This window comes from Eremomyces bilateralis (assembly GCF_010015585.1).
Source record: "Eremomyces bilateralis CBS 781.70 unplaced genomic scaffold P152scaffold_20, whole genome shotgun sequence".
Lineage (NCBI taxonomy): Eukaryota > Fungi > Ascomycota > Dothideomycetes > Eremomycetales > Eremomycetaceae > Eremomyces > Eremomyces bilateralis.
Window position 1 is genome coordinate 73,188 of NW_022985086.1, and position 25,922 is coordinate 99,109.

A 25,922-nucleotide genomic window follows, 5' to 3' on the forward strand; every position below is an offset into this window, starting at 1 on the left:
GGTTGCATCCTCTTGGCCTGCAGTGACTGGATTGCGAGCATGCAGCCTGTCTCTGCCTTATCTAGGTCGGTCAATTCTTTGTTACAGTTCGGGTCTTGATTGTAAGTGCTATGCGCAGAATTTTGTTCTTCCTTTCCTCAAGTCTTGGGATTAAGCCTCGTCAATGTTATATGCTTCTGCTGCTTTTGTGCTTGTTGCTACATATTAGGTCTTGGCGATCAGTACAGCATCACGATAATCGTCAATTGTTTACTTCGCCATATCATGGCAGATATGAGCTTGCTGTAAGTTAGCCTTACTCTCACACATTTGGTTGGAACCATGCGACTGTCCAGCCTTGTGATGCATGCAGTCCGCCCACTTGAAGTATAGACCATAAAGCAAGCCATTTCCACTTCCGCCATTAAAACCCCAGTCTTATCACTTACCTAACTGTTTTTCTTATCTTCCCACCATTCTGAAGCAGGAAAACCTATATCTGGTCTTCAAATATGTTAAACGACTGGAATCAAGCCGAGTCATAGCGATTCGACGTCAGCTCGTTCATGATCCTCATAGGCGAAGCAGAAGAACAAAGATATCGGCTTAGCGGCGGATGCCTTGCTCAGTGCATATCCGCCGCACCTGTCGTCGGCCTTCAAGCCTACATCCGATCCTACAATCTGCTTGAGGAACAAGCAAGTTCTCTGACTTACTTCTCTCCCTACGGGTGCAAAACTGCACCCTTGCGGAATATATTACTGGAAAATGCAATCAAATCTCAAGGGCTGCTGAAAGATGGGAAATGCCACATTTTTCGGATCCCTCCCTCGAGTACAGGAGGCCATATCAGGAACAGGGTCAAAGGTTGCCATATTCTGGTATGGATCTGGGTATTTTTCACCTGGTTGCTCTTCGCGGTAGGGCTCGCCTGTCTGGCCTACCTCCCAGGCACCACCTGGATTAGGATGACCAATTGTGTCGTCTTCGCCGGCTGGTCAATCTTCACGCGTGTCATCGAGCACTTCAACGTCCGCCCTACCGAGATTGAAGGATCCAATGTATCGGAACCGGACGGCCCGGATGCGGTATATATCCTTGGGCGGTCCAACTCGGTCTTCATTCTGGAAGGCAGCCGAAGAGACATCAAAACCTGGACCATCGCTGGTCTCACATACAAAGACAGCGTATTCCCTTCAGCGGTAATATGGCGAGCTCTGACTAGGGTGGGAAGTTTCATGGTGTTGTTGCTGGTTTTCACGACAATTCCGAACGGGTCCACCACAGATCAACTGGCGTTTATCTTGTTGAATGCGCTAGGGCAAGTTAACCTACTTTTGGGGCAGCAGTTGAATAGTACCTGTCGACTTTCAGAGTTGAAGTTGATAGAAAGAGCGAAGGTTCAAAGTCGGACGGAGGTATACGGCATGCTGCTGCGACGGTTCAAGGACGTGGGAAATGGCGTGAAAGATTGGTTGGAGAAGGCGGATCTCCTGCCGCGAACGGACGCCTGGAAAATCTGGAGTCGGCATGTGGTTGAAGATTACCGCATCGATCCTAAAGTGCTATACCAAAGTATTATTACCGAGAGATTGGATTACGATCGTTCGGATTGTTCTGCAGCTGATGAAAAGACTGTAATTACTGGATGATACACCGGGTACCTAATTAACCTGAGTGGCAACCTATAGGCTACTACATTCCCGACCTAAATGATAACCTGCAATACTCTATTCCCCAGGCGACATGCGACTCCAAATGAAACGAATCTCGGACAGACTATTCAATCGTGATATTCATGGCCGTTTCCTTGAAAATGTAGTCCTTGTGCAGATATCCAGCTCCAACTCGTTCATAAATGTCCGTTGAATCAGGTTTCTGGTAAACAACGAGGACATAGTGACGATGCTTGCCGGGATTCAAACTGGCTTTGCTGATCCCAACGACCACGCATCTCAATTTCTCATGTGCAGGGTGTTGCTCCAAATCGAAGACGATTTTAGCTTCGTCATCGGCTGCACCTTGAGGAATTGCATACTTCGTTGCATCCCCTTGGAGCGTCACTTTCCCCACAGCCTCTTCCGTTGGCCAAAAAAGCTTACGATTCCAGTCCGCTTCTCGCCCCGGGATCAGCATATACTCAATCTCTCCCATGTACGCCATCCATGACCACGAAGGCGACGGCCGACCTCGATTGAGAGATGGATCTATTTCAATTTTGGTCATTGTTTGATCTTCAGCTCGTCGCCAGAGTAGACTTCGGTGGAAGTATTTCTCGAAGATCCCATGCTGCGCGCGGCCGCCGAAATCGGTTCCTAGCCGCTGCTCTAGGCCCTTGATTGCGTTAGACCGGTCCTGCGGGACGGAGAAAGCAAGTTTGGAGTATTGGGCGTAGAGACCCTCGAAAAGGAATATTCGGGCCCCTTTTGCGGCTTTCTTCGCGTATTCTGGGTAATTAGGATCACCTAGGAATGCCGCTTGGGAACTAGAGGTTATGTTAGTCTGCGTCTTGAGAAGGGGAATTGTCTTCTCGGAGAAACTCACTTGTGCAATTTCGTCAATGTTTCGCATCGAATCCCCTCCCCGCATTCCCAATACGTTTGCTTGTCGGTGAAATATATCGTCCGGCGGGAGAGAGCTCGTTCTTGAAGGACCCAGCCACGCTTGTTCAACGGGCCTTCGAGGACATCTTCTTGGAAGTTATCCATCGATTCGCAGAGATAGAGAGGTCGGTCATCTTTCTCAATCTTGACGATTGCCTGGGACGACCTGCACTTGAGGACATTCGAATTGGTACCCACGGCGCTGCTAGCTGCAATGGTGCAGTATGCGGAGCTGAAAACACTCTCCATTCGCGCTGACTCCGGCTTGAAGTCGCCGTTAGGGCCTTGAATGATGCAGAGTGAGTCGATCCAAATATAACGAACGTCGAGTTTCCGAGTGATCTGCACGGCATCTCGGAACGTCTGGGGTAGATTTTTGTCAGAGACGCCATGATTCTTGATATCGCTTAGAAAAATCCCCTTAGTCGTACTCGTGTCATTGTCCGGTATAGTGCAATAATGCTGATGAACATTGCGATCACCCCACGGATGGGAGAACGCCAAAAACTTGGGGAATTTGTGTCCTCTTTTCAGGATTTTATTCTTCTCGACTAGGCGTACTACGTCCTCATCTGGCCAACCGACATCTAGCAGCCTTGTCGGCAGTTCTTTTCTCTGCTTTTGATCGCAACCGCGGTGATTTTTGTCGCAATCTTTGAGCCAAGTTCGGAGCAACTTCATATGCCCGTCTTCTCCCGGGTTTTGGAATATGGGTATTCCAGGACGGACATATGACGAGATCGTGTCCCACTCTTGGAATTCTGCTGCATACGGGTCAGTATTGATATTGTCTCTTGGTTCGATCCAGCGGCAAGTTCTATGGTTCACTCACCATCTGCACCAAAGATTGATACTCTCGGCAGGCTACCCAAGCCGTCAAGGGTCAGTCCGGACCGAACTCTGTCAAAGTCCACCGACTTATTCTCGCCAATCCCAGATGTTTCGCACACGCGCAGAAGGGTCGCGCAGACAAGGCAGCCGTCTTCCCTTGATCTTGTTTGAAGTGCGATCATCAAATCTTTGATTCTAAAATCTCGAGAGCTGAAATCCACTTTCCGACATCGCGTACAAAGCGGTGAGTGGTCCTCCGGCAGGAGACTTCGCAGTGTTGGTTGGAGAGTGTCGGTGCCAAGGACACTTCTGCCGAAATCATCATCTGAGATATATTCCCAAATGTTCTTGATATGATGATTATAGCTGTCTACCCTCGGAGTTTCCGGAGAAGGCACGTCCAAATGCTGCCCGAAGTTGCCCATCCGCGTTGATTGCGGACGAACCGTTGATCCCTCATGCTTAGATTCATCTGCGTCGAAGCTGGAAGGCTTCTGTTCATTTCCGCTTGCACCAGTAAAGAGGTAGCCTTCGTCAGCCATTGCTTTTCTGATGATGTTGTCCAAAGACTGGAGTAAATTCTTGGCAGTCGTTCGGCGACCAGGCGTTTCCGGAGCGTCATCATAGTCTCTTTCAGGCAGGTCGACAACCAGGAGTTTGTCCTGGACCAGAGCGAGAAGTTCCCCCAATGCAGTTCCCTTACACGCAGGATGATGGTCTCGTATGTGATTGATATAACGGGTGACGAAATCACTCACTTTCGCTTTTAACGGCGTCTCCATATCAAGGGTCCAATATGGCGACCGAGCAGAGCCATGGCCCGATGTATCAGACTCGCGGGACTGGTGTGCAAATGCCTTTCTCTCCTCAGGTCCATATAGAAGCCAGAGAATGATCTCGAATATAACACATCCGATTGACCACATATCATAGGAACGGGACCTTGTTGGGGGTCGTTTGATCCGATCCCTTGAGCCGGTGACTGCTTCTGGGGGTTCGTATTGCGTCGTCCCGTATTTCTCATCTGTGCCAACTCGACGAAGAGCCGTGGCTTCTTTGTGCTTTTTCGCTCGCCCAAAGTCCGCAAGTTTCAGGACTCCGAGCCATGTCTTGTTTGTGAAGACGAGGATATTGTCAGGTTTGATATCTCCAAGTCGCCAGTTCTCGTTGCTTAAAAGATCGCCAGATCCATTGGAGTCTCCCACAGCTTCTGACTCCGTCAAACGGACTTCTGGCCCTAAATTCTCCATCGAGACCGAGGATACAGAATTTGTCCTAGTTAAGCCGTCGCTCCTTGATAGACAGTGAATATGGTAGATCGCATCAACCAGTCCGCGTAATTGGCCAAGAACCTGGAGCATCCTTTGCCCGTTTAGTTCTGGACGGGGATGCTTCCCCCAAAACTCCCGCAAATTACCACCATCTGCCCATTCAAGGAGGACAGCATAGTTATTTTGGTGATAGTATGCGGAAATTCCTCGAACAATGTGCTCGTGGTTGTGACCATTGAATTTCACTATTGCTTCAGATTCACGCCGCCATTCTTTTCTGACATCAAAAGCCTTGTCGGGGAGCGGTTTGATCAATTTTACGGCCACATCACAGAGGTCCAAACCATGCTCTTCTGTGAAATTCCCTTCAAGCAGAACCGTTTGTTGGCTAACAAGCAGCTTTGCATGGTATACGCTGCTGAAATGTCCACTCCCGACTGGCCTTTCACTTTGGTCAACAATCGGCAGCTTGTAATGCTCGTCCAGGATCAGCTCAAATGGATCTCCAGTAAATAATGGAAGAACGAACTTCCATTGCTTCTCGAAGAACTCTCCGCGATAGTGTGTGTCCCACGGCTGGTGATGGAATGCTGCAAGTTCTGGTTTATGTTTGCACAAACTCTCTCTGGCTGGGTCCGGCCAGCAATCCCGACAGCATGAGACTCTTGGTACTACTCCGCAGGTGCGAGTAGAAATCTTATCAATTGGGAGAGAGGTATCTCGGAGCCCGTGGGTTTGGAAAGACTGCATCGCGCTTTTGAGATCCTCCTTAGGTCCAAGTGCGAACAAGGCGACAGCGAAGAGCGTTATGGCATACTCTTTGACAAAATCAAGAAGCGGTGCTGAGGCCTTCGGTAGACATTTGTCGATGTCTTCAGCAGCAATCATCTTCAAAAGCAACGGGTAGGTAAGAAATCCCCGGGGGTTTAACGCTTCATCGATTCGATTTTTAAGATCGCGTCGGGCAATAACCTGGGGATTTTCATATTCTTGCTCCTCAGATTCGTCACATAGTTCTGCATTGGAATCGGCTTGATTGTCCAGCGGAAGTCCCTGGATGTCCATGGAGCTTGCACAGGTCGTTGCGGGATTTGCTAACCTAATATCTGAGTCGAGAAGGGGTATTAGGGGTTTGGGTCCTAGCACTGGACTGTAAGGGTTTGACCCTGCGCCTTCGTTGGTAGAAAGCCGCCGCTGATCCTCAGGAACATCTTGTTTCGTGGCTGGCAAGTCCAGAAGATGCGCTGAACTGCTATCTGTCGAGTCCCGTGCCGGGACTTCTTGCGCGGATCTGGGATTGTCTTGTTCCACCGGGAGATTAGGCGGTATATGGGCTGGACTGATATCTAGGGGCCTCCCGTCCCTAGACCATATGCCGGTGCGTTCCTGGGTGGACGAATTGACTTCGTCTCCCGCCCTTGGGCCGTCCAGTAGCTGGGAAGAGTCGTCTCCCGTCAACGTCCCGTCTTCAGTGACATGTGTTGGATCTGTTCGCGAAGACCCATTCTCTCCAAGCTGTTCACTTGATGTACTATCCCCGAAAATCGCTATCCAGTTCTTGGGAGAACGTTCGCGCTCCCCTGGAAGCTCTTCTATCGTCGCATTTGTGACTTGGCCGTCGGTTTGGCCGTTGCGGTGTGAAATGTCATTAGGCTCGTATTTGGACCGGCGCGAAAAGCGGCCTTGAATTTTGCGTAGAATCCGCCTTGATCTTGAAGATTCTCCCATATCGGAGAAAGTTGACGGGATTCGTACGAAGGAAAATTTCAAACTTTAGGACTTTAGGAATTGAAGGTGGACCAGACAGGAATGAAATCTCAAGTAATGTCCAATGATAGGGCTCACGGTGGCCCTTTAATCCCCAGATACTGCGCAAGGCTCCGACAGAGACTCAACCAGAGAGGTTCCACATATCATAGAGGAAGAAACGAACCGGTCGATGCATTATTCACAACTTTCTCCTATTGGGACTTCTGCAGGGCATGGTATGGTGTACTGTCATTGGCCCTTGTTTGCCCTCACGAAACGCCTGGTAAAGGGGACTCCCCATTCGAATCCAAAGACGGCGTGGACTTGCGGGTCACCACCCTGACTATGACAGTATTACAATTTCATCCCGGTGGTATACGAACGCCTCAAGGAGCGGGTCTAACCATTTCCATGTCGGCTGAACGCATCGAAGCGCCGATGCGGCTCTGTTTGACCAATACCTCGTCAAGAACGGCTCTCAACCCAACTCTCTAACAAAGCCACCTTGAGCAGGGACAAGAATTCGAGCGGTGAGTTGGGGAAGAGTTGGGAGGTGGGGTGCGACGAGGTAGCAATATTATTATATTAATGTGCCTTGCCATGATGTTAAAACAAACATGAGTGTATTAACTAAGTTAGAGTAGTTAGTTAAGTTAACTAGTTAGTTAGTTAGCAGGAAGGCTAAGTTAACTTAGTTAAAGTGGACCAATAATCGTTCATTTCTCTCCGCTCTCTAGTAATTCATGCTGATCGACATCCTGATGCTCTAACTTCACACAATCCGATCCGCCAATATTATTATGGTATTGTACCCCATAACCCTGGACATGGTTGCCTCCTTGACTCCTTTCGAGTAGTAGTAACGCCTTCTTCATGTTGCCTTCTCGGAGAAAATTTGCAGTCTTTCCTGTATGGAGCCGTTGGAGACAGAAGGCTGAAAGCCACAAAAGATTTTTCTCAACGAAAACCCTCAACTTAAGGGGAGCAGAGTTAAATAAGCCATAAAAAAAGCATAGGGGGCATAAGACCGAATATCATTTCAGCTGATGGAACTGTCTTTGCAACCACAGATGTGAAGACTCACGATCTCCTCAGGTTGATATGTGAGGTGGCTACAGTTGGTATCAGGTATGTACTGTCTGTCGCATTATAGTAAAGCCTCCATTGTGCTATGCCGAAGAGTCTATTAAGGAAGTGGAACCCTGAGAAGGTGCAACTGAAAATATTTGTCCGTTGCCGCCATCGCTCAATGTCCTTGGATAATGACCTGGCGATGGGATCTCGGGAGTCTCGGACTGCCTTCCCTTGCCTTATCGAACAGACGATCAGAACAAAAAGCAAGGTAGGCATCTCTGGGGTTCATCCCTCTCTGCTGACTGGCTATCATGTTGTGCAACCACAATTGTACTAAGTACCTCACATGTAAACTCACAATGGCATGGCCTGCAGCTTCATTGGTTTCGCCAATAGCGACGCTCTGAGTGCAATTATTGTGTCGTGCTTTGGATACTTTGGCGCATCTTCTTCTATCTCATCTTTTCATGTCTTGCAAATGCATATGATAGATTCTGTAGCAAGTCTGTATGGGTTCGTCTGGGATGGTTCACGAAAAGTGTGAATACCTAAGAACGTTTTATAATTTTAGAGCCTCCTAGGAAATACATTGAATCGCATCAACCAAGTCTCAACTGATTCCACAATACCGGCGCCTGTACAAACCCTAGATTTCGTCTTCAACGTGCTGAAATACATGATACGATCCGGATTTTCGAAACGTGAGATATTAAAAGAAACTTGGAATTTGGAACCTATGCTAGTCAGCAAAGATGACTTGGAGGGTAATATTGGTAGATGGAACCCTTTTTCTAAGGAGGGCAACGAAGATGTGTAGGAGTGGTTTTGAGGTGAATGAAAATCAACGGTTAAAGCCCTTCTTGCATGTTGTGTAGATCAAGTAACTCAATAGTTCTAGCGGTTGGAGAAATAGCAGTCAAAGCAGTGCACAAATTCATTGAGTCCAATTCCATGCTAAATGAGGGTATCCCACGCTATTTACACTATTTCGTCATGTCCTTTCCGGTGCTGCTACTGATCTGGTCCAGTACATAACGGCCTTGAAACCGAATCAACTTTTTATGCTGTCGGATTCTCTGGCTTCTGACCATAGACAACATACCTATACATAGTTAGTAGCTCGCCTATTCACGTCCACCACGCTGTTCATTACTCACAACGGCCAATATGCGTGAATTTCGGTATTCTTGATTTCATTTCGGACGTCCATCAGCAACACCTCCACTTCATCCTCTCCCCACCCCAACACCCTGGTCAACAGCGCCAGAGCAAACCCCTGAATTCCCTGAAAGAGATTTTCCTTCGTCCATTTCCCGATTTCCTTTTCCTTCGGGTCGGTGGGCCAGGTATTGGTCGCCCATTTGTGCACATGCTTCTCCACGTTCACGAACCCACGCTTGCGCATCGCGGGCTCGTAATTCTTTGGGGAGTCGGCTGGTTGGCCGATCTTCTTGGATGCCTCGACTAGAAGGTTGAAACACCGAAGGAGCGCGGAGTCAGACAAGAGGGTGCCATCGTCGGAGACGCAAGGGAGGCAGAGCTCTTGTAATTCAATCCAGCCACCAGGTTCGAGGTTGCTTAACCAAGTATCAGAACATAGCCGATCAAACTGCAAGATGGAATGGAATCAAGGATGAGGAGAGCACGTACTCAAAAGCTTGATCTATCAGCTTCGTTTCCTCGATCGCACTGTGGTGTTGTCGAGCGAAGATGAAGTCGAATTTGTTCTTGAACAGCCATTGCTCATTCGCATCGTCTACTTCAAATTCGAGGTTCGGAGGAACACTGTGAGCACATCAGCAGGGCACAGGAACGCTCAAAAGGGTTCCGGCGTACAAGGAATCCTGAACGGGGCTTAGGTCAATCCCAAGGACTTTTGTTTCCGGATGTGCATCCGCTTCGAAAGATCAGCAAATATTCTCTGAATAGCCATATCATTTAATACCAAAATCCATCGCCCAAAGACCCGTTCCACATCCAACGTCCAGAACGTGGTGGATATCATTCTTGATAGGCGCATTGTGCAGCTTTCCGTCGAAGGTGAGGAGGAATATCATATGCTGGAGATCTAATCGATCTAGTTCCGTCTATTTATCTTCTAGTCAGCGGTTCAGGAGTCAATATTTGCTTTAGATCGCAATTATACCGCATCATTGGGGAAATTATATTCTGTCGGCGATATCAGTATTTGATTTCCCAAGGAGGCCTTTGAACCATCACTTACGCCCATCTTTATACGCATGATATGTTCTGCCATGCTCCTTTCGATACTGATACACGCTCGTTGGCACCGACGCCGTCGAGAGATTGCTTGGTCGCAATGTTAGACCTTGCTTCCGTCTTCCCTAAGAGGAAGAAGTACGGCAATGACGTACAGTGAACCTTCATCATATGCCGAATCGGTCTAGACGATCCCATATCAGCTGTGTAACCAAGATCGTAGCCTCTTTGGTGGTACAACTCACATCGCCGTGCTCCTCGTTCAGCGGGCTCCCGCTTGGGGATGTTTTGGGGCTAGCGCTAGGCGCCAGATCGTCAGCTGCTGGTTGGGTCGACGCCATTGTTTAGCTGCTTGAAAATTCGATGGGCAAAGGCAAAGCAAAGATCATGAATCCAACTCTCTTCTATATTCTTTCAATCGACAAGAACATAACTTAATGATAAGTACCGGTATCCCAAGCGAAGAAGGGATGGTGAGGGGGGTTGCATGTCCTTCGCCAATCGGCATGGCACACCATAATCGTCCGAGCCTGCATTTTCGGTTGGGAGATGACGTTCCATGCCCCTTGTGCCGCTCTCTGATCGTTCCGTGGGCGTCCACGCGAATTCTGGAGGCGGAGCAGGCGAGCATATTGCTTAACCCCGGGCCCAGCGGAATGGTTTCTATCCCAGGTAGGAATGGTTGGATACAGGGAGGGGGTTGTCGGAACAGTTGTGACTGGATGGTATGTTTGCATTAAATTGCACTGCCTAAAAAGGGCCAACTAGAACGACGAACACGAGGATGTGTGCCGATTGTCGCGCCAGACCGCCAGTGCTTATTGAAGGGGAAAGTCTAAGTTGTCAAGCTTGTTTGGAGGTTCGAAACACCTTGCGCGAGGTCCACGAATCTATCGTCTATTTTATCACGGCATTATCCTTCCAGAACCGTCTAGAGTAACTTGATATTCCCTATCACGGTTTATTCCTGCTCCACTCTGAGCCATTCGTACGTGAAGGATACCGGATTGCCCCAGGTGTCTTCGCGCATGTCGTCGCGAACGATCCAACGTCCGTAGGGACGTAATCCCCATATTGCGGCTTGCCAAAGACCTGCATTCTATTAGCATCCCCCCCAGAGCGGATGGAAGAGGGCCAACTTACATGCGAGAAGTACCAAACCTCATTGAATACCGTACCTCCATTATCAGAACTCCCACGACCGGCTTTCGTGTCGTTATATTTCGGCCCTGAGCATCCGACGTACGGGACCGCACCATACTCCGACGCAAGCGCATCCCGGATCTCGGCGAACGAGTACGTCGTGCTGTTGGACGGTGTGATATCCCATCGAGCAAGCCATTCCCATGTCGGCTGCTTCTTGAAGTAGCGGATGGTAGATTCGAAAAAGTCGATGATGTCCTCATTCTCGCGGTATTGCGGCCCGTAGCACGCCACGTCGAACGTCGAGAAGCAGGTTGCGTGCTTGCTGAATTCGTGGGCCCAAAGCTCCCAGTTAGGAGTGCCTTGGGCAATCCAGAATCTAGGGGAATGTGTCAGAATTGTGGTTTGGGATAGGGATGCATGCTGCGTAAAAGAAGAGGATGGACTACTTGTTCATGTATTCCAGCAGATCCCGTTTTCCAAACGCTTCGAAGACGGGGCTGATATCGGGGCCACCGTACGCGGGGACCACGGTGCCTATTCCTGGTCAGCCTCCTCAGTCATGCCGCGCAAGGAGACTTTACATACCATTCGGCAAGCTGTTCGTCGTATTCGGGGACGGATCGGGATCAAACTGGCGGCTCAGGTCGCAGTACTGCGTGTATGAACCATTGCAGAAGTCCGGCCAGAGACCATGGATCGTCCAAGATCGTTCAGGAAGCAGCTGTCCCTTCGATTCCAGACCCGTATATGTGTCCCAGAATTGCGTGCCCATCACCAACCCTCCAAAGGTCTCGACACAGCAACTATCGACAAGCCCAGGGTTGGCGTTGGTTGAACATGAAAGGTAGGGCGTCTCTGGGATTTCGATTTAGCTCTGAAACCTATCCTTCAGTTCAGATCATACGTACGGATCGAGCACGTATGGTTTGCGCTCGTGGTATTCTCATACAGAGCGGCATTTGCGACCTCAGCGATGCTGGCTCCGATTGCAAGATATACGAACTTCATCTTGACTTTTATTGACCTCCAATTGCCACAATCCCAGCCTGTTCCAGCACTTTCGAAGCCCAGGTAATCGCTTGCCATCCTCTCTCCATGTTGGAGCCGGATAAGTACCCGATTTTAAACAACTCAGCGTGTCTACGCGATTCGAAGACCCGGTACGAGGTTATCCATCATCTTACTGCTCTTTCTGAGTTCTACATCCCGTCCTATCCTATCAGATAGTGGCTTTGGGCAGCGTGTTGTTTATTCCATCTTTGGCAGGTGTAGTTTGGCAACTAGACGCGTTGGAGATTTGATCCGTAGATCTTCGGTGATTAAGAGCTTAGTGCTTCCTTAGTGCCGGGAGATTATGCACATGCTAGTATTATTGGTCGACGATGATTAGCATTGGCTTGACGTTCGGCGAGTACCGATAGGATCAAGCGTCCAGATCTAAACTTTGTAAAATTGACTAAATTGTATAACCATGAATGGCACGTTTCTTCAGTGCTGGGGAAGTGGGGGGATTGCTTGACGCCCAGGCCGATTCGTAAGGCGGCAGGCCAGTCACTAGAGTCACCATATCTTGGATAATTATTCTAATAACTAACTGTTCCGTACCCTGTCCACCTTCCTCTTCTCCACAATCAACTGATTGCCATGTTCAAGTTGGATATATCCATCGGTCTTCCTTGTGAAGAAATCTCGCTTCTTCAACCGGTACGCCTTCATCAATTCCGGACCCAACATCGGATAGATGAAGATCATGAGACCTGCTAAATCATTCTGTGTCGATATAAACGGTTGAAAAGAAAACGAGGCGTTGGTGATCTGCGTCGTCATGAGATGCTCGGCGATGTTGTAGAGCTCGCAGAAATAGACAATTTGATTGCTCCGCTGAACGTTCGAGCCACGAGTGATCTGTCCCTCCACAGTGTCGAAGATGTTCCATTAAATCACGCCGGCTGTCGCCATGGGCGGTTGTGAAAGGAGCATCTTCCTCCACGACGCTTCTGGGCGGGCAAATCCATCCTGACAACGGTTCAAGGTTGGGAAGCTTGCGAGATGATTGACCTTCCGCCCACGCTCGATGAAATTTAGCTCCTCCTCGCTGGGATGGGACTTGTGTTCGACAAACCACGGCGAGAATTTGACGAGTAGAAGCGGGTTGACGGTGGGAGTCTCTGCTCCTTCTGCAGGCGCGCACTTCGGTGCAAAGTAGAGATCCCGTTGAAGGCTTATCGAGTTGCTGATCGTATGTCTCCAGTCGCGGCATACCCTATGCGAATGGAGGAGGTCATGCATAGGCAGATATCCAAGAACCTTTTCCAAATTCTTCCGTTTCGCCTCCATTTGCCCAGTCTCCATGGCATCTGGAGTGATTCCGGGTTGGAGTACTTCCTCCATTTCGTCGCCATCAATCCTTAGTTCGGTGTCTAGCTTCACTACGGTTAGAATGTGGTGGAATTGCACTTGCTGCTGGAATATAGAAAGGTTCATATCGTCGTGGCCTATCATGCTCGCTGCCATCAAGAAGGGTAGGTAAATCGTCCCCGTTGGCACTTTGAAGTGAGGGAGTTCAAGGAGGAATAGATCATAGGCAGGTATCAGGCTGTTGCCTCCCTGCCTGATTCAATAAGGTCAATATATGTGAGAGATAAGATTAGATTCGGCATTGCCTTGACCGTACCCATTTTCACATGAACATATGGGAGGTAAGTTTTATTACCACGGAAGTAGCATATGAAAGATGAGGAGCCATGCAAGGTACGCTGGTAGATGAAATGAAAGCAAGACGAATATTGAAGCTGGCGAAACGGAGCCTTGAATGAATGATAAACTGTCACTCTGAGGAGACACAGATCATCGAATACCTTCCCGGAGGCTCTAGTCTAATTTTACTTCGACCTCCTCCAGACTTCAGTTTCGCTCCAACTGATTCGACCCGATTGACTCCAGCTTTCCGTGTGCTTCAGGGGCTCATCGCCCCAACCACTTCCTGAAGAATATCGCACCCTCGATCGGATTCTCGTAATAGGCATCTCGTTCAATGAAGCTTTCGCTCCGGTATAGGGTGATCGCCCCCTTCATGGATGGCAAGGTATCCAACACCATCTCTCTATATCCCTTCTCTTCCGCTCTTCTAACAGCTTCGCGTATCAAGACCCGCCCGATTCCCATGCCACGAGCACTCGGAAGCACATACAAGCGCTTCATCTCGCAAATGGCCTCACCTACGCTTGGCAGCGGACGCATGGCAATTACTCCCTGAGCTCCCCCCGTCGTGGCAGGCTTGGCCAGGAGAAGACATCCACTTGGAGGCGCATATTTCCCGGGCAGGGTGGCAAGTTCGGTCTTGAAGTCTTGAAAGTAGAGATCAAGGTTCAGCCAATCGGTATAGGCGATGAATAACTCATAGGTAGTTGCAAGGTCTTGAGATGTTACGGCCTGGTAAATGGTGAAAGCTGGGTCCCACGCTCCGTCTGTGTTGGTTGGCCTTGTCGAAGGCGAAGTCTCAACGTCTGGACTTGGGACAGGCATAATGGCCAGGCAATGGAAATCTTATAGGCCTGAAATTGAGACACAACGATTTTGAAAGATGGTTGGAAACGACGAACAAAGAGAAAACGGCCTCTGGATTGATATTGTAGAGGAAGCTAGACTCTGCTTACGAACCGCTTCATCCCAACCAAAGGTCAACCACTTACGCTCGTCCGCGGCCTTTTGCCGAAATGAATATTTTGTCGTACTCCGACTGCGACTAGACTAAATTGTACGATGTCCGAGCTGCACTCAGCATACTGTCACTTAAAAGTTGGTGCTTGGAATCATAATTGGAAGTCTTCAGGCGGCGCTGGTTGGGGGCGGATACCATACCCATAACTTATGGATACTATAACTAAGGCAACAATCTATCAATCTATCAATCTATTGCATCTGTGTCCTGCTGTATGCCTTGCAAAGGCGACAAGATTTCAACCCGCACATCAGATCCCTCGACATTCATTATTGAATCATTCACGCCTCATTGACAGCAAGCGCCTACTCATTTATGTTTCCAGTACCGGACGTTTGATGAACTGCAGTACTGATACGTGCTTCTTCCATAATGATGTCCCGTCAGCTGGTTCTGTTCACATGGCTACGCTGCCGCCGTCACGGGACCTAGCAACCGCTCCTAGATTGATCCCACTATCCCATAAGCCTCTTCATCGCAGCTGAGTTTGCTGTTCTCCAAGAGGCGGCGTGCTTGGTTCCTATGTAGGTATGTACTGCCTTCCACGTAGCTACGCGCGTGCCAATTTGCTGCCCTCATTTGAGAAAGAGGAGCCCTACATAGTACATCTTTTCAACCATGACAAAAGAGGAATTCATCAGCAAAACCCCTGGATTTTCCAAGAGCCTTCGAATAGTGAGAGTGGATGGATTTAAAACTGGCCTTAAAAAGCCTAGTTTCTGAGGTGGGTGTTGATATCGATGCCCGGCCTATTGAGAGAATCGGCTATGGCATTCCTATTGCTTTCTTCCGGAGGAAGCAAAACGCTTGGGAGGAGAGGGTGCACATCCCCTTCATTGATGTCAGTGACTAACTGTGTTTTCGTAGACCTGGTCGACTCACCGTTCTGGTTCTTGTAGCAGTCTTCAAACCCACACACGGCATCTCTTGGCACTCGATGGAGCGCAAAGTAAGGGTCAAAGTGCATCTGCAACTCGAGCTGCCGCGGGTAGCTTTCCCATCCTCCGATAAAGTCGCCGAGACGGAAAATGATCCGATTCCAAAGCTTCCTCGAATCCAGAGTTATGAGGTAGAAGACCGAGTCCTCTGGCAGGGTCAACGAAACCCAGCTAAGTGCCAGCAACCGATTGGGGAAAAGAGCCACATAAGGACTGTCGATGCTGAGCGTGGGATTTGCAGCATTTGCAAGCGTCCCTCGAAGCCATGCCAAATCGAATTTAAAGTCGCTCTTCCGGTTGTTGGCGATGAGCCCGGCGTTGGGGTCGTACTCGGTGATGGATGTAACCTGTTGAATGCGGAAGAAGTATCGGGGGAGATCGTGCGGCCTGACATAGTAATGGTCGACCACTGTGGGCTGCTTCCTCACACCAGGACTGGATGATGGGTTGATGATCTCGCCTTCCTCGGGAGCATCTTCTTGGTCGGCCTGATGACAAACCCGCGATTAGTCGGAACTTCTATGGCCTCTAAGAGGTCTTTGGAACTCACATTGTAGCTCAATACACTTCTTAGTGATGGTAAGGTTGTCATTATCTTGATGGCGGTAATACCGCTTAGTCGTGTTTGCTAATATCTTGTTAAACTGGGAGTTTCAAGCGGAAAGTGATATTTGAGTTCAATGCAGTCGAATCCATATTCACCACTATCAACAAGTTCACATTCAGTTGCGGACCTAACATGTTGATCACTTCACTTTCTACAAGATGATTTCACATTTTCTACTTCAAACAGCAGTCACCGATCAATTTTTACATCAACAGATTTCTCAGTTGCATCTTCCATACAAGTTTCGTAGAATTCAAGCAATATTTACTCAACAGCAAAGACAGTGATGGACAAGGCCATGCCCTCTGCTCCTTCTCCATGAGCATGGTCGTCGCCGTCGGAAGAAGGTCGTCTATTGTCCACATCAGTTCAGGTCATCCAAGTTGGTACATAATATGGATATATTTCCACTTACAGTCGATGCTGCGTCAAGTCATATTTTGCCTTGATATGTACCTGATCTCCCTTGACGATGCGGATGCCTTCGGGGCATTTTTCGTATCCCACGATCGTCTCCCATGGTTCCTCGCCGACTGCTTGTGCTCCACCACCATAAATAGCTTTGGAGTTACAGACTTCCTTCTCGTTGACGTACACTTGGAAATCGATACCACCGTCATGGAGATGAGGGCCTTTGGAATACGTTAGTGGATATTGGATGCTATTATTTCCTGTCGCACTTACTCAAATTCATGAGATATCCGTTTGCGATAACATCATATTTGTTCGACTCATAAATGACCGGCCCATCTGCTGGCGGAACTGGAGAACGTCAGTGGCTGCTTGGGGGAGCAAAACATATTGCCAAGACTCTAGGTCAAAAAGAGAGGCATACAAATTGACAGCCCGGCAAACTTGCAACCTTCCATGTTGATTGCATTCTGCACAACATCGAGATATCCCTCAGGTCGGCCACCTGAGAGATATTCATATTCCAGCTTGATATACGTCTCCTTCTCAGCGGGATCATAGTTGATGAGCTCCGCCATCATGATAATGGGATCACCAGCGCCGATGTAGAAGCCAGCATTGACATCATCGCCCTTGACGTCGTATACATGCGGCGTTGCGTCATGGCCGATTCCGACCAAAAGCGAGATACCCGGGAATGCCATTTGTCGCCGGTCAAGCGGAAGCGAAGAACTTCTTCGGACTTTATGACCATGGGAATGGCTATCGCCTGTCGAGATTCCGGGCGAGGTATCTTCAATCCCTCCCGTTTCTTGGATCGGGGCCACAACGCCTCCTCCTGGCCGGGTCATGGTCATACCTGCTGTGCCGTTAGTGCAGACAGGCTTTAACGGTGACTTGACCGAAGGTCTTCCCGAGTCAATGAACAGAATGTGATGGGTATAGAGGCCATCTCCCAACCCCATTCGCTTTCCGTCCTTGAATGTTGTCTCGGACGATGCTTCGAGGACCATGCAATCCGCACATAGCCCTCCCATTCGGCCGGTCACAATGTCGCTGTTGGGGTCCATCTTGAATCCACCGCCAACATGTGTGCCCTAGCAGACGAATAAGCATCCGATAGAAAATTCGGAGATTTGGACCGTACATTTGATGGCTGAAGCTTGTACGGGCCCCAGACGAGCGCTTCACGCGTAGCCTTGGGGTTGATTTTAGGCTCGAGTTTCGTCACCGAGATTGGCAACTTGGCCTCTCCTGAGCCAAAAAAGCCGGAAAAGGGTGATCCTGCACCACCGCCCACTTGGCGCTCGACTACTTTCTTTCAGTGTACCATTTTCAGTGGAAGTAAGGTTCGCTTACTGAGAACATGATTGCGTTCCCCATCTGCCAGTGGAGCGGCCGCAGCAAGGAGAGGGAGAGTGAGACCTACGGACCACTTCATACTGATGATCGAAAGTAATAGTTCGACTTGAATATCTACTTCTTCTCAGGATTGAAGGTCTCTATTTTATATGTCAGTGTCGCGGACCATGTTGGGATATATAAAAAATCTAGCAATAGTATATCACATTGTTAGCAGGCCCTATATACACTAACTAATCAGGGCGGCCAGCTTGGAATCAATCGATGTCCCATATATTTGACGCTTCGTTCTTACTTCGGATTGAATTTTGGGAGCCTCGACACAGTCGACCTAGATTGTTTCATCTAGTTACAATGAGTTGAGCAGTATATATTTAATCTGAACAAGAAAGGTTTACATCGACTGAAAGCCTATAGAGCTCTCAGACCTCCGCGGCCTTGACGGATGATCGGAAGATTAGAGCATCCGGATCAGTTGAGGCGCACGTTCATATCAGTATGGGGTAAACCCAATATGAACGTCTTCGATCAAAGAAATAGTTAATCTGGCGTCAATGTGTGGGGAAGGCATATGCCCTAAAGGTGACTGGGGGCTCAGTCCTGGTACAGTAGAGCTATTGTAATTACATAGTGGACGTTCAGCTAATTGATGTTATTAATAATAATAATAATAATAATAAGAATCAATTTAACGTACTATCTGGATCCCTTTCGGGTCTATGAGCACGGCATTCTATCTGGTCTATCGTGGGCAAAAGTTTCCCCGTAGCCATGAGGCTGCGGGTACGAAAAATCCCGCCTCCTCCCTTTAGTAGAGTATCTCAATCCTTTTTATCTTTCCGCACGAGTCGGTGTTTCCGCCTACGCGGAGAGCTTATTCTGGCACGTCGTGGAGGAGCTGGAACGGTTTCCAGTCCTCTATTACCTCCCTCTCAACTTCCTTGGCTACCCGGTATTGCTCTAGGCCTCCCGCATCGATTAGCCACCTTGCTGCGTGGCGCACCTTGTCCCTATCATGCAATATCCTCTTAAAGTCCGTTGTTCCAGCTCGTTGGGTGAGCGTAATCCTCTGGTCGGTCCGCTGCGGGCAAAACGCAAGGAGATGGTGGAGAGACTGTCGGGGGGCACCGCACTCACACGCTGGGTGGATTCCAGGGACACCAATTCTCGCGAGCCATCCCTTAACTCCAACTATCTCAGTCCGGAGTGCCATAAGCGCCGAGGCCTCGTGTTTCTGAAGGCCATCGAACCGGTTAAGGCACTGGGTTTCCCACGGGTCTTTCCATGTCCTTGCTCTCCTTCCTGGTCTAGCCGCTTCGGCTTGCCACATTTCCCTCCATTTCGCCCGATACTCATCCTGGATCATCCGGTATGGGCCTTTTCGCTGTTGTGTCTGATATCCCCTAGCTGGTTCGGGCCCGGATAATTGATGTTATTAGACAAGCATTCCCGTGTATAAGCTGTGAGTAAATAATGCAGCAGCATCCCGTAACATAGGGTTCTTGGCTAATATATATCTAAGTTAGACTCGTTCGCTTCTTTAGCTATGCTTCCATTGCTTGTTTCATCAAAGAATCCCTGCTGGCATGGCGATTGGATTCTGGTTTGGGGATTAATTTATCTGATCATCACAGTTGATGATGAATCTAATCAAGGCTACAATTAAAGATCAAGCTAATCGCTGAATAGGAGGAGGTACTATAGCAATTGGATGGCAAATCGAACAAACAAACGTCGGGTATCAATTCCTCCGGGTGGATTAAAAGTCTGCTAATTCGACATATGGACTCATAAATTTGGATAATGCGTCTCCCGCAAATAAACTTTGGCAAAATTCATGAGACAGTGTCAACAGCCAAAATCTGATGAGTGCATTGGGTGCAACAGTGTAGAACACAGCGATTTATATACCGGTACGTTGAAACTCAGTATGCTCCGACATATTACCACCTTGTCTTCCAAGTTCAGCAGTTGGCCTCAGTACGGGCACTGCTCAGTGCTTTCACTATAATTCATATCTAGTTAGAGAAATAAAAGTACGTTGGCTTGTTCAGGGGGCCGGCGTAGCACATGGGAATATGTACATCCGAAGCATTACTTCTATACCATGAAATGATCGAAACGGAAACCCTCCTGCGTTACGGGGTATTAGACAAGAGTAAATTCTTGCTTCGTCTTTGTGAACTGAGAGAAATCCAACGCTTCACCGTTCATATATTCATCAACGTAACATTCCCCGACTAATTCGTAATAGATCATCTTCGAGCCTTCCGATGCCCCTTTGCCGTGTTGTCCGATCGAGTTAGGAGAGAGAAGTCTCATAGATTTAACGGAAAGCTGTGCCTTCTCCGGTTGGTAAGGCTGGATGGGCTCGTGAATTGGCGATGCACAAGTCTTGGAAAAGACGGGAAAGGATGCACTGGTCTGTTTTCCCTGCGTTGTAGTGTCCATCTCGTCCTGATCCATGTCCATCGATAACGGCTCTTCATATACCTGGCTCTCCCCGTCAGTTTCCAGGAGGAAGTTCTTTGCCGTTGTCTCTGGAACGGCATCAAGGCGGCGTCTTTTCGAAGCAGGCTGGAGGTAGGTGTCGCTGGAAAGAGTTTCTGGACTGAGTCTCTCTGGAGATCTGGAAGGCATGAAGGAAAAGTTCACTGTTGTCGCTCGCCTCGGTGGAAGTGATTTTTCTCTCGGCAGCGGAATCAGATCTTGACCCAGCTTTGGCTTGTCCGTAGTCTGACGGAGGATAACGGGGACACTGCAGCCATGAAGGATACATATCAGATCATTCTCAAGCGTCTTCTGGCTACACAAGCCAATGAACCTCTCGTCGGCTCCGCCAGTGAATATTTTCCGATTCCAAACCGTATCCTGGACTCTTTGCAGGTACGGGACTAGATCTTTCGGGGTATTGGGGTCATCAATCAGCTCTCGTAGATGGATGTCGCCATGGAAGTCGCGGAGTTGGAGCGCTCGCAAGCAGTAGCTCTTATCCAACGCTTCGGTTGATTGGCTTGTATTATCTGCCGTTAGAACTCTCCAGATTCGATCAGGAAGCATGTCCAGTGTGAGGTCCTCGTATGCATTTGTGTGCGGGAATCCTGCCATTTCCAAGACCTCCCATGGGATGACACCAGGTACCATCCTCGGCGATAGCGACTTCACCTTGCCAAGCACAATTCCTTCGATTATAATAGTTCCGTCAAACAGTTCACTCAAGACAAGTCTTGTCTCACCATGCTGGCGGTCGTAAATGTTATTCTGTCGGGTTCTGATTCCAAAGGACACCTTCGGCACAAGTCTCTTGCATGCCTTATAGAATGGGTGGTGGCCCACCAAAGGGTCTGCATTCTTTCGTCCTCGAGAAATCGTCTCAGGCGGGCCATAGGCGGATTCGTCAAGCGTTCGAATCCAGGAGGGGAGGTGCGTCTTCACCTGTCGATCAATTTCTTTGCGGCTGACCTCCCCTTTCCAAATGGTATGACTAGGAGCCCACGGCCTGCAGATGATGTCCAAGGTCCCTTCGCTCTCCACGCAATGCTGCACGAAGTTGATGAAGGTGTCTAGCACACTCCTTTGATAGTCTGGCACGATTCTGCATGTACCAAGGGTGTCTGGCTGACGAGCAACAGCGAGGACACCGTAAATAATATCTCGAGGATCGGATGCGTCGAAAGCTGTCAGAGTTGACACCAAGTACTCGATCGTGTATCGTTTCCGCTTGATATCTTTATCACGGAGCAAATTGGCCGCCTTCTCAACAAGCACACTGGCGCCGTATGCTTCAATTGCCTTTCGGTCAAACAGGAAGTGCAGGCCACTCTGGGTCTTCAATCCCGTCGCACTCGGATTAAAGACTCTTTTGCACAATGCAATTGCATACTCCAAGTTCTCCCATGGTATCGGCTGATTTGCGCCAGAGTATACAGAGCCTTTCTTGGATGCCGCCAATTCTTGGACAACCCAGCGCCTGCTGAAGTACTTCCGTCGCATGACCTGGACCAGAGCCTTCCACTGCTCAGGAGCAAACTCGGCGTCATGCAATGTGTCCATTCTTGCCCTGGTCGCAATTTCCTGTGCGAATTCAAATGCTCGAGCCGCATCGTTGTTAGGGGTATCCATTCCCAGCCATACTTTCAGGTTATAGCCACGATTGTATATGTCGGCCATACGTCGGATCTGTTCATTCTTCTCGTTGACATCTCTCTGGTTGATGCATAGTGCATCTACCCACAATCGAAGGGGTTCTGTCTCATGTCTGAGATGTCGTAACGCCTCAAATAGATTTCTTCTCACGCGGAAGAAGCAACCAATGACTCGAAGCAATATTGCCCTCTGTCGACCAGCTTTCGTCCGAAACTCTTTATGCTTATGCCAATCGCTCTTCTGAACCGTGAAGTCCCTCAGGATTACTTCGGGTTCGGCAGGTCCCGCTCCCCATTCGTAAGAAAGTGTTTCGTATTTAGGCGGATTCACCGCGTCGATATCCGCCGCAAAGAGGTCTAATTGTACTGGATCTTGGAACTTTCCCGGCCTCAATATAAGTATCCGTATCTTCCCTTTGTCAAGCTTGTGATATCGGTGTTTGAGTCGCCGGACTAGTTTCACTGCTATCTCGGCGAGTTTTGGACTTGGGAAGTCCTCTGGTCGTTTGCGTGGGAGACGGTTTCGGATGACGTCCTCTTTCTCGGGTTCATCATAGAGGTAGTTTGGAAGGTAGAAGGTGTCAGGGATGGTGTGAGTATGTTCCACTATGTCCGCCATATCGGTATTGATCAACGTACGCCCTTGAAGGATGTCACGTATCTGCCGGACATGAGGATATGAACCACTCTCTTGGGTTGTATGCCCGTCTTCCCGGATGAAAGGCAAGGCTTAGAGGAGGTGTCGAAGTGTCGACCTTTTTTCTGGTTGATGGGAGCCGCTCCAAATCAGTTATCTGTGATTACTCCGTACTTCACCACGGATTGGGTATCTCGACAAGCGCAACTCGTCTCCTGGAGGGTAGTGAAGGGCTTCGTGTATAGTGACCCCGCATCATTTGCCGGCTCGTGGATAGTCACGAAACCTTCTGAGCACTTCGCTTGTATCGGCGAGATCAATTGAAGGAATAGGTTTCAGCGCAAAGAACGAACGCCCTGTTTAACCCGCCTAATGTCAATGAAGTCGACATGAGGTTGAAACAAAACATAATGCGCTGGTGAATATCCAACTTCGTATTCATGTTGTCCTTTCACAAGGCTGAGGGATCCCTGGTAAAACCCTTGAGAGCCGGTCATAGCGTGTTGGAAGCGCAAACATGAAACAATAAAAAACTACCATGAACTATTCCGTAATCCGCTCCCAATTGTTCTTGCAGACCTCAACCGTAGCCAGACAGACTTTCAGAGTAGCGCAGAACTTAGATGACAGGAAATAACACCAAGCTGTGCTTTTTCCCTTGTAATCCTAGAGCGCCCAAAAGTTTCGCGTTACATGATCATAGGCTGATCTTGGAAAGTCTGGAACAAGCAGTACGTTGGGGAGTGAACATAAACATGGAAGACAGCTGGACGTTCAGAATGAATTGAACTTCCATGCTGTCAGACAAGAAGAAACGTCAGGCTGATTTCTGCAGTTCAGATATATCGTTAATGGATGCAGATGGGAGATCATCGAAAGGAAGAATGTCTGATTGAAGCCATCGAGGACTGGTATCCATACGCCATATGGTACAGCTAGCTTGTCGTTGTGATAGTTACTTGTACGTGCCGTAATTAAATACCATCTGCTGCTATACTCAGCGTCAATCGGTCTAAAATTGTGCAATTAAGAGCTTGGAATTAGAAAACCTAAACCACTTTTAGGGTGATACAGCAAAGGCCATTTTATCATCAAGCAGTCGATATTTACATTTCATCAGTGTCAGCAGTTTTCAAACATCTGTACCACCAGCTCGGTGGCTGCAAACCGCGTGGTTCTGCAGCAGTGGAGTGAAAGCGATGGTGGACTTAGGGCTTAGAATTGCTTCGATCCTCGAATTTTTAAGTACTGACGTATGCTTTAGAACAAGGTCTTCGAGGACCTTCTGGATAGTACTATCGCGATTAAGAGGTAGGGTGTATATAAGGGCAAAGTCTTTGACTGACGTCTCCATATCCCCGTTCCTATCAACGGCAGCTTTCAAAATTTCTTGTGCAAACGCCTTACTCCCTCGACGCCGTAGAAATCGGCCAATACGCAAATTTGCATATGGACGAGCGGATTAGATGGAAGAAAAATTTGGAATCTTTTACGGAAGTCCCCCAAGTCGGTTTGCCATAAGAACAGTCATTCATGGAGGCCCTCTTTTTCCTCTTCCTGGTCTCAGCTGCAGTTAGTTCGCCGAAGTCAGACGAAGGATTCGGTGGTTGTCCTCCAGATTCCATATATTCCAACCTGTAAAGATACTGGAGCATACATTCGATAAGGTGAGGGTCACCAAGGGGAGCAGCAACTTCCGGGTCAGATGATAAGTGAATTACACCATCTTTTCTTTCCTGGAGGCAAGGTATCTCCCGGGACATGTCTCGATGGAAAACCTTCCACTTCTACCCATCGCGGGCATTTCTAAAAAATCTCTGCCCTCGGACAGACAATTGTCTTGTGTACATGGAAAGATTTCCCCTCGTAAATGATTTCGAGGTCGGAGTACTGCAGCTTTCCAAAAGACTGTTTGAAAAATATTAGCGGATTGCGGTCCAGAGAAGCAGAAAGGACAGACTTACCTGGCAATGGCCTTCCCGACGGCCTTATGGGGATTGTTGTGCTCGTAGACATTGTGCAAATGCTGTAGTCTGTCGTATCAGTGCCACTGGCTGTCGTAGTAGTTGGATATATTGGGACTCATTCTATAGGGTACAGTCAAGGAAACTACGTAAAAGTTTACAAATTCCCATGGACAATTTATCGGAGGCGGCGATGTGTCTGCCAAACAGAGGGCAAGACAAACACTAAAACCCGCTTAGAAGCATTCCAATACCCGCATGTGTAACACCGGCTGCAAATTCCATAACCAATAGCTGAACTATATTATAACATTCTTGCGATCTGCTTGAAATTTCTCCAGTGTTTTGCATTCTAACGGTCTAGCTTCGCATGCTGGAAACACGCCTACTCAACCGAAGGTTCCCAATTACCTTCCATACTGAAAGGCGAGACGCGGTGTTAACATCACAAACCAACATTTCATTTCCTCTTGGACAGAATGAATTAGAGACGAAATCATATATGACGTCATACATCCCGAAGTGTGGGATGCATCCGTGGCGGGACTCAGGGTTCAGAGGGTTATTCAGAGGGTTCAGTCATTTGACCCGCCCCCTGAGCTTGGTATAAAGTGTTTCGTTCTGCAGTGCATTAGATTGCCCATCAGGACGCTCGTTATGGTTTGAAGGGCTGTATTAAAGCAGGGGAAAGGGAGCTCACTCACTGTTTCTCTGATATTTCCTTATCACACTCATTTTCTTGGGATGTTGTATTTTCCATTCGTTTATCACAATCATTTGCTTGCGATATCGCATTATCCACTCGTTACCGCGCTTCTATGCAGAACCCTTCTCTATATCCGAAAACCCAAACAAATTCTAAAGAACGAAAAATCCCACAATGGCAACCAACCACGGAGATATCCCTCTCGGCTCCTGCATCGTCGTTAGCGGTGCGGAAGAAGAAGCAGGGGTTCAGGATGAATGTGGTGGTGCCGAGTTGTTGCGTTGGGCAGATTCTAGATCCGGAAAGCCAGAGGCATGTGAGCTCGGCTGGTGGATATGAGGATACGACGAGGATACACACCACGGCGTTGATTTATTGGGATATGCAGGATCAGCGGTTATTCGCGTTGGCGTGTCCGTTTACTTTGAGCGATTGCTGGTGATGTACAGGACACTATATCTGGAGCGTACGCTTATGCAAGAGATCGAGTTACTCGGGAAGAATTTGAGTCGGCCGGAGAACAGGCTGGCAGAGGCGTTGAGGCGGATTGGTTATCCG

The 25,922-nt window shown here is 48.6% G+C and overlaps 10 protein-coding genes across 10 annotated transcripts; 1 reads left to right on the forward strand and 9 right to left on the reverse strand.

The window, feature by feature from the left end:
• Positions 1-929: 929 nt before the first annotated feature.
• Positions 930-1,649, forward strand: P152DRAFT_460848 (uncharacterized protein). Its single transcript, XM_033680004.1, has one exon. It carries the CDS (start codon positions 948-950, stop codon positions 1,629-1,631), a length of 684 nt encoding a protein of 227 aa, XP_033531665.1. The 5' UTR covers positions 930-947; the 3' UTR covers positions 1,632-1,649.
• On the reverse strand, positions 1,620-6,494 carry P152DRAFT_421605 (HET-domain-containing protein). Its single transcript, XM_033677169.1, has 3 exons — positions 3,415-6,494; positions 2,524-3,346; positions 1,620-2,464 (listed from the first exon to the last, which is right to left on the reverse strand). Exons 1-3 carry the CDS (start codon positions 6,410-6,412, stop codon positions 1,759-1,761), a joined length of 4,527 nt encoding a protein of 1,508 aa, XP_033531666.1. The 5' UTR covers positions 6,413-6,494; the 3' UTR covers positions 1,620-1,758.
• Positions 6,495-8,422: 1,928 nt separating this feature from the next.
• Positions 8,423-10,487, reverse strand: P152DRAFT_460851 (S-adenosyl-L-methionine-dependent methyltransferase). Its single transcript, XM_033680005.1, has 9 exons — positions 9,973-10,487; positions 9,883-9,911; positions 9,732-9,817; positions 9,654-9,676; positions 9,453-9,594; positions 9,344-9,404; positions 9,158-9,292; positions 8,665-9,084; positions 8,423-8,609 (listed from the first exon to the last, which is right to left on the reverse strand). The coding sequence occupies exons 1-9, from the start codon at positions 10,066-10,068 to the stop codon at positions 8,567-8,569; spliced, it is 1,035 nt and encodes a 344-aa protein (XP_033531667.1). The 5' UTR covers positions 10,069-10,487; the 3' UTR covers positions 8,423-8,566.
• A 194-nt stretch (positions 10,488-10,681) lies between these two features.
• P152DRAFT_475894 (ribonuclease T2) lies at positions 10,682-11,881 on the reverse strand (the record flags this gene model as incomplete). Its single annotated transcript, XM_033681451.1, has 5 exons — positions 10,682-10,819; positions 10,871-11,249; positions 11,320-11,407; positions 11,459-11,728; positions 11,782-11,881. 5 exons carry the CDS (start codon positions 11,879-11,881, stop codon positions 10,682-10,684), a joined length of 975 nt encoding a protein of 324 aa, XP_033531668.1.
• Positions 11,882-12,377: 496 nt separating this feature from the next.
• On the reverse strand, positions 12,378-13,095 carry P152DRAFT_460855 (uncharacterized protein). The gene has a single exon (XM_033680006.1). The coding sequence runs from the start codon at positions 12,698-12,700 to the stop codon at positions 12,464-12,466; it is 237 nt and encodes a 78-aa protein (XP_033531669.1). The 5' UTR covers positions 12,701-13,095; the 3' UTR covers positions 12,378-12,463.
• On the reverse strand, positions 12,378-13,387 carry P152DRAFT_516196 (uncharacterized protein; the record flags this gene model as incomplete). The annotated part of the gene is made up of 1 exon (XM_033682935.1): positions 12,378-13,387. The coding sequence occupies one exon, from the start codon at positions 13,385-13,387 to the stop codon at positions 12,809-12,811; it is 579 nt and encodes a 192-aa protein (XP_033531670.1). The 3' UTR covers positions 12,378-12,808.
• Positions 13,388-13,798: 411 nt separating this feature from the next.
• On the reverse strand, positions 13,799-14,610 carry P152DRAFT_516197 (acetyltransferase). The gene is made up of 2 exons (XM_033682936.1): positions 14,566-14,610; positions 13,799-14,514 (listed from the first exon to the last, which is right to left on the reverse strand). The coding sequence occupies exon 2, from the start codon at positions 14,396-14,398 to the stop codon at positions 13,838-13,840; it is 561 nt and encodes a 186-aa protein (XP_033531671.1). The 5' UTR covers positions 14,399-14,514; positions 14,566-14,610; the 3' UTR covers positions 13,799-13,837.
• A 696-nt stretch (positions 14,611-15,306) lies between these two features.
• Positions 15,307-16,124, reverse strand: P152DRAFT_475896 (uncharacterized protein; the record flags this gene model as incomplete). Its single annotated transcript, XM_033681452.1, has 3 exons — positions 15,307-15,425; positions 15,477-16,020; positions 16,083-16,124. 3 exons carry the CDS (start codon positions 16,122-16,124, stop codon positions 15,307-15,309), a joined length of 705 nt encoding a protein of 234 aa, XP_033531672.1.
• Positions 16,125-16,403: 279 nt separating this feature from the next.
• P152DRAFT_484128 (uncharacterized protein) lies at positions 16,404-17,991 on the reverse strand (the record flags this gene model as incomplete). Its single annotated transcript, XM_033681987.1, has 6 exons — positions 16,404-16,491; positions 16,555-16,771; positions 16,824-16,901; positions 16,975-17,647; positions 17,698-17,861; positions 17,910-17,991. The coding sequence occupies 6 exons, from the start codon at positions 17,989-17,991 to the stop codon at positions 16,404-16,406; spliced, it is 1,302 nt and encodes a 433-aa protein (XP_033531673.1).
• A 1,897-nt stretch (positions 17,992-19,888) lies between these two features.
• On the reverse strand, positions 19,889-22,676 carry P152DRAFT_440627 (HET-domain-containing protein; the record flags this gene model as incomplete). Its single annotated transcript, XM_033677670.1, has 2 exons — positions 19,889-22,200; positions 22,273-22,676. The coding sequence occupies 2 exons, from the start codon at positions 22,674-22,676 to the stop codon at positions 20,061-20,063; spliced, it is 2,544 nt and encodes an 847-aa protein (XP_033531674.1). The 3' UTR covers positions 19,889-20,060.
• Positions 22,677-25,922: the final 3,246 nt, after the last annotated feature.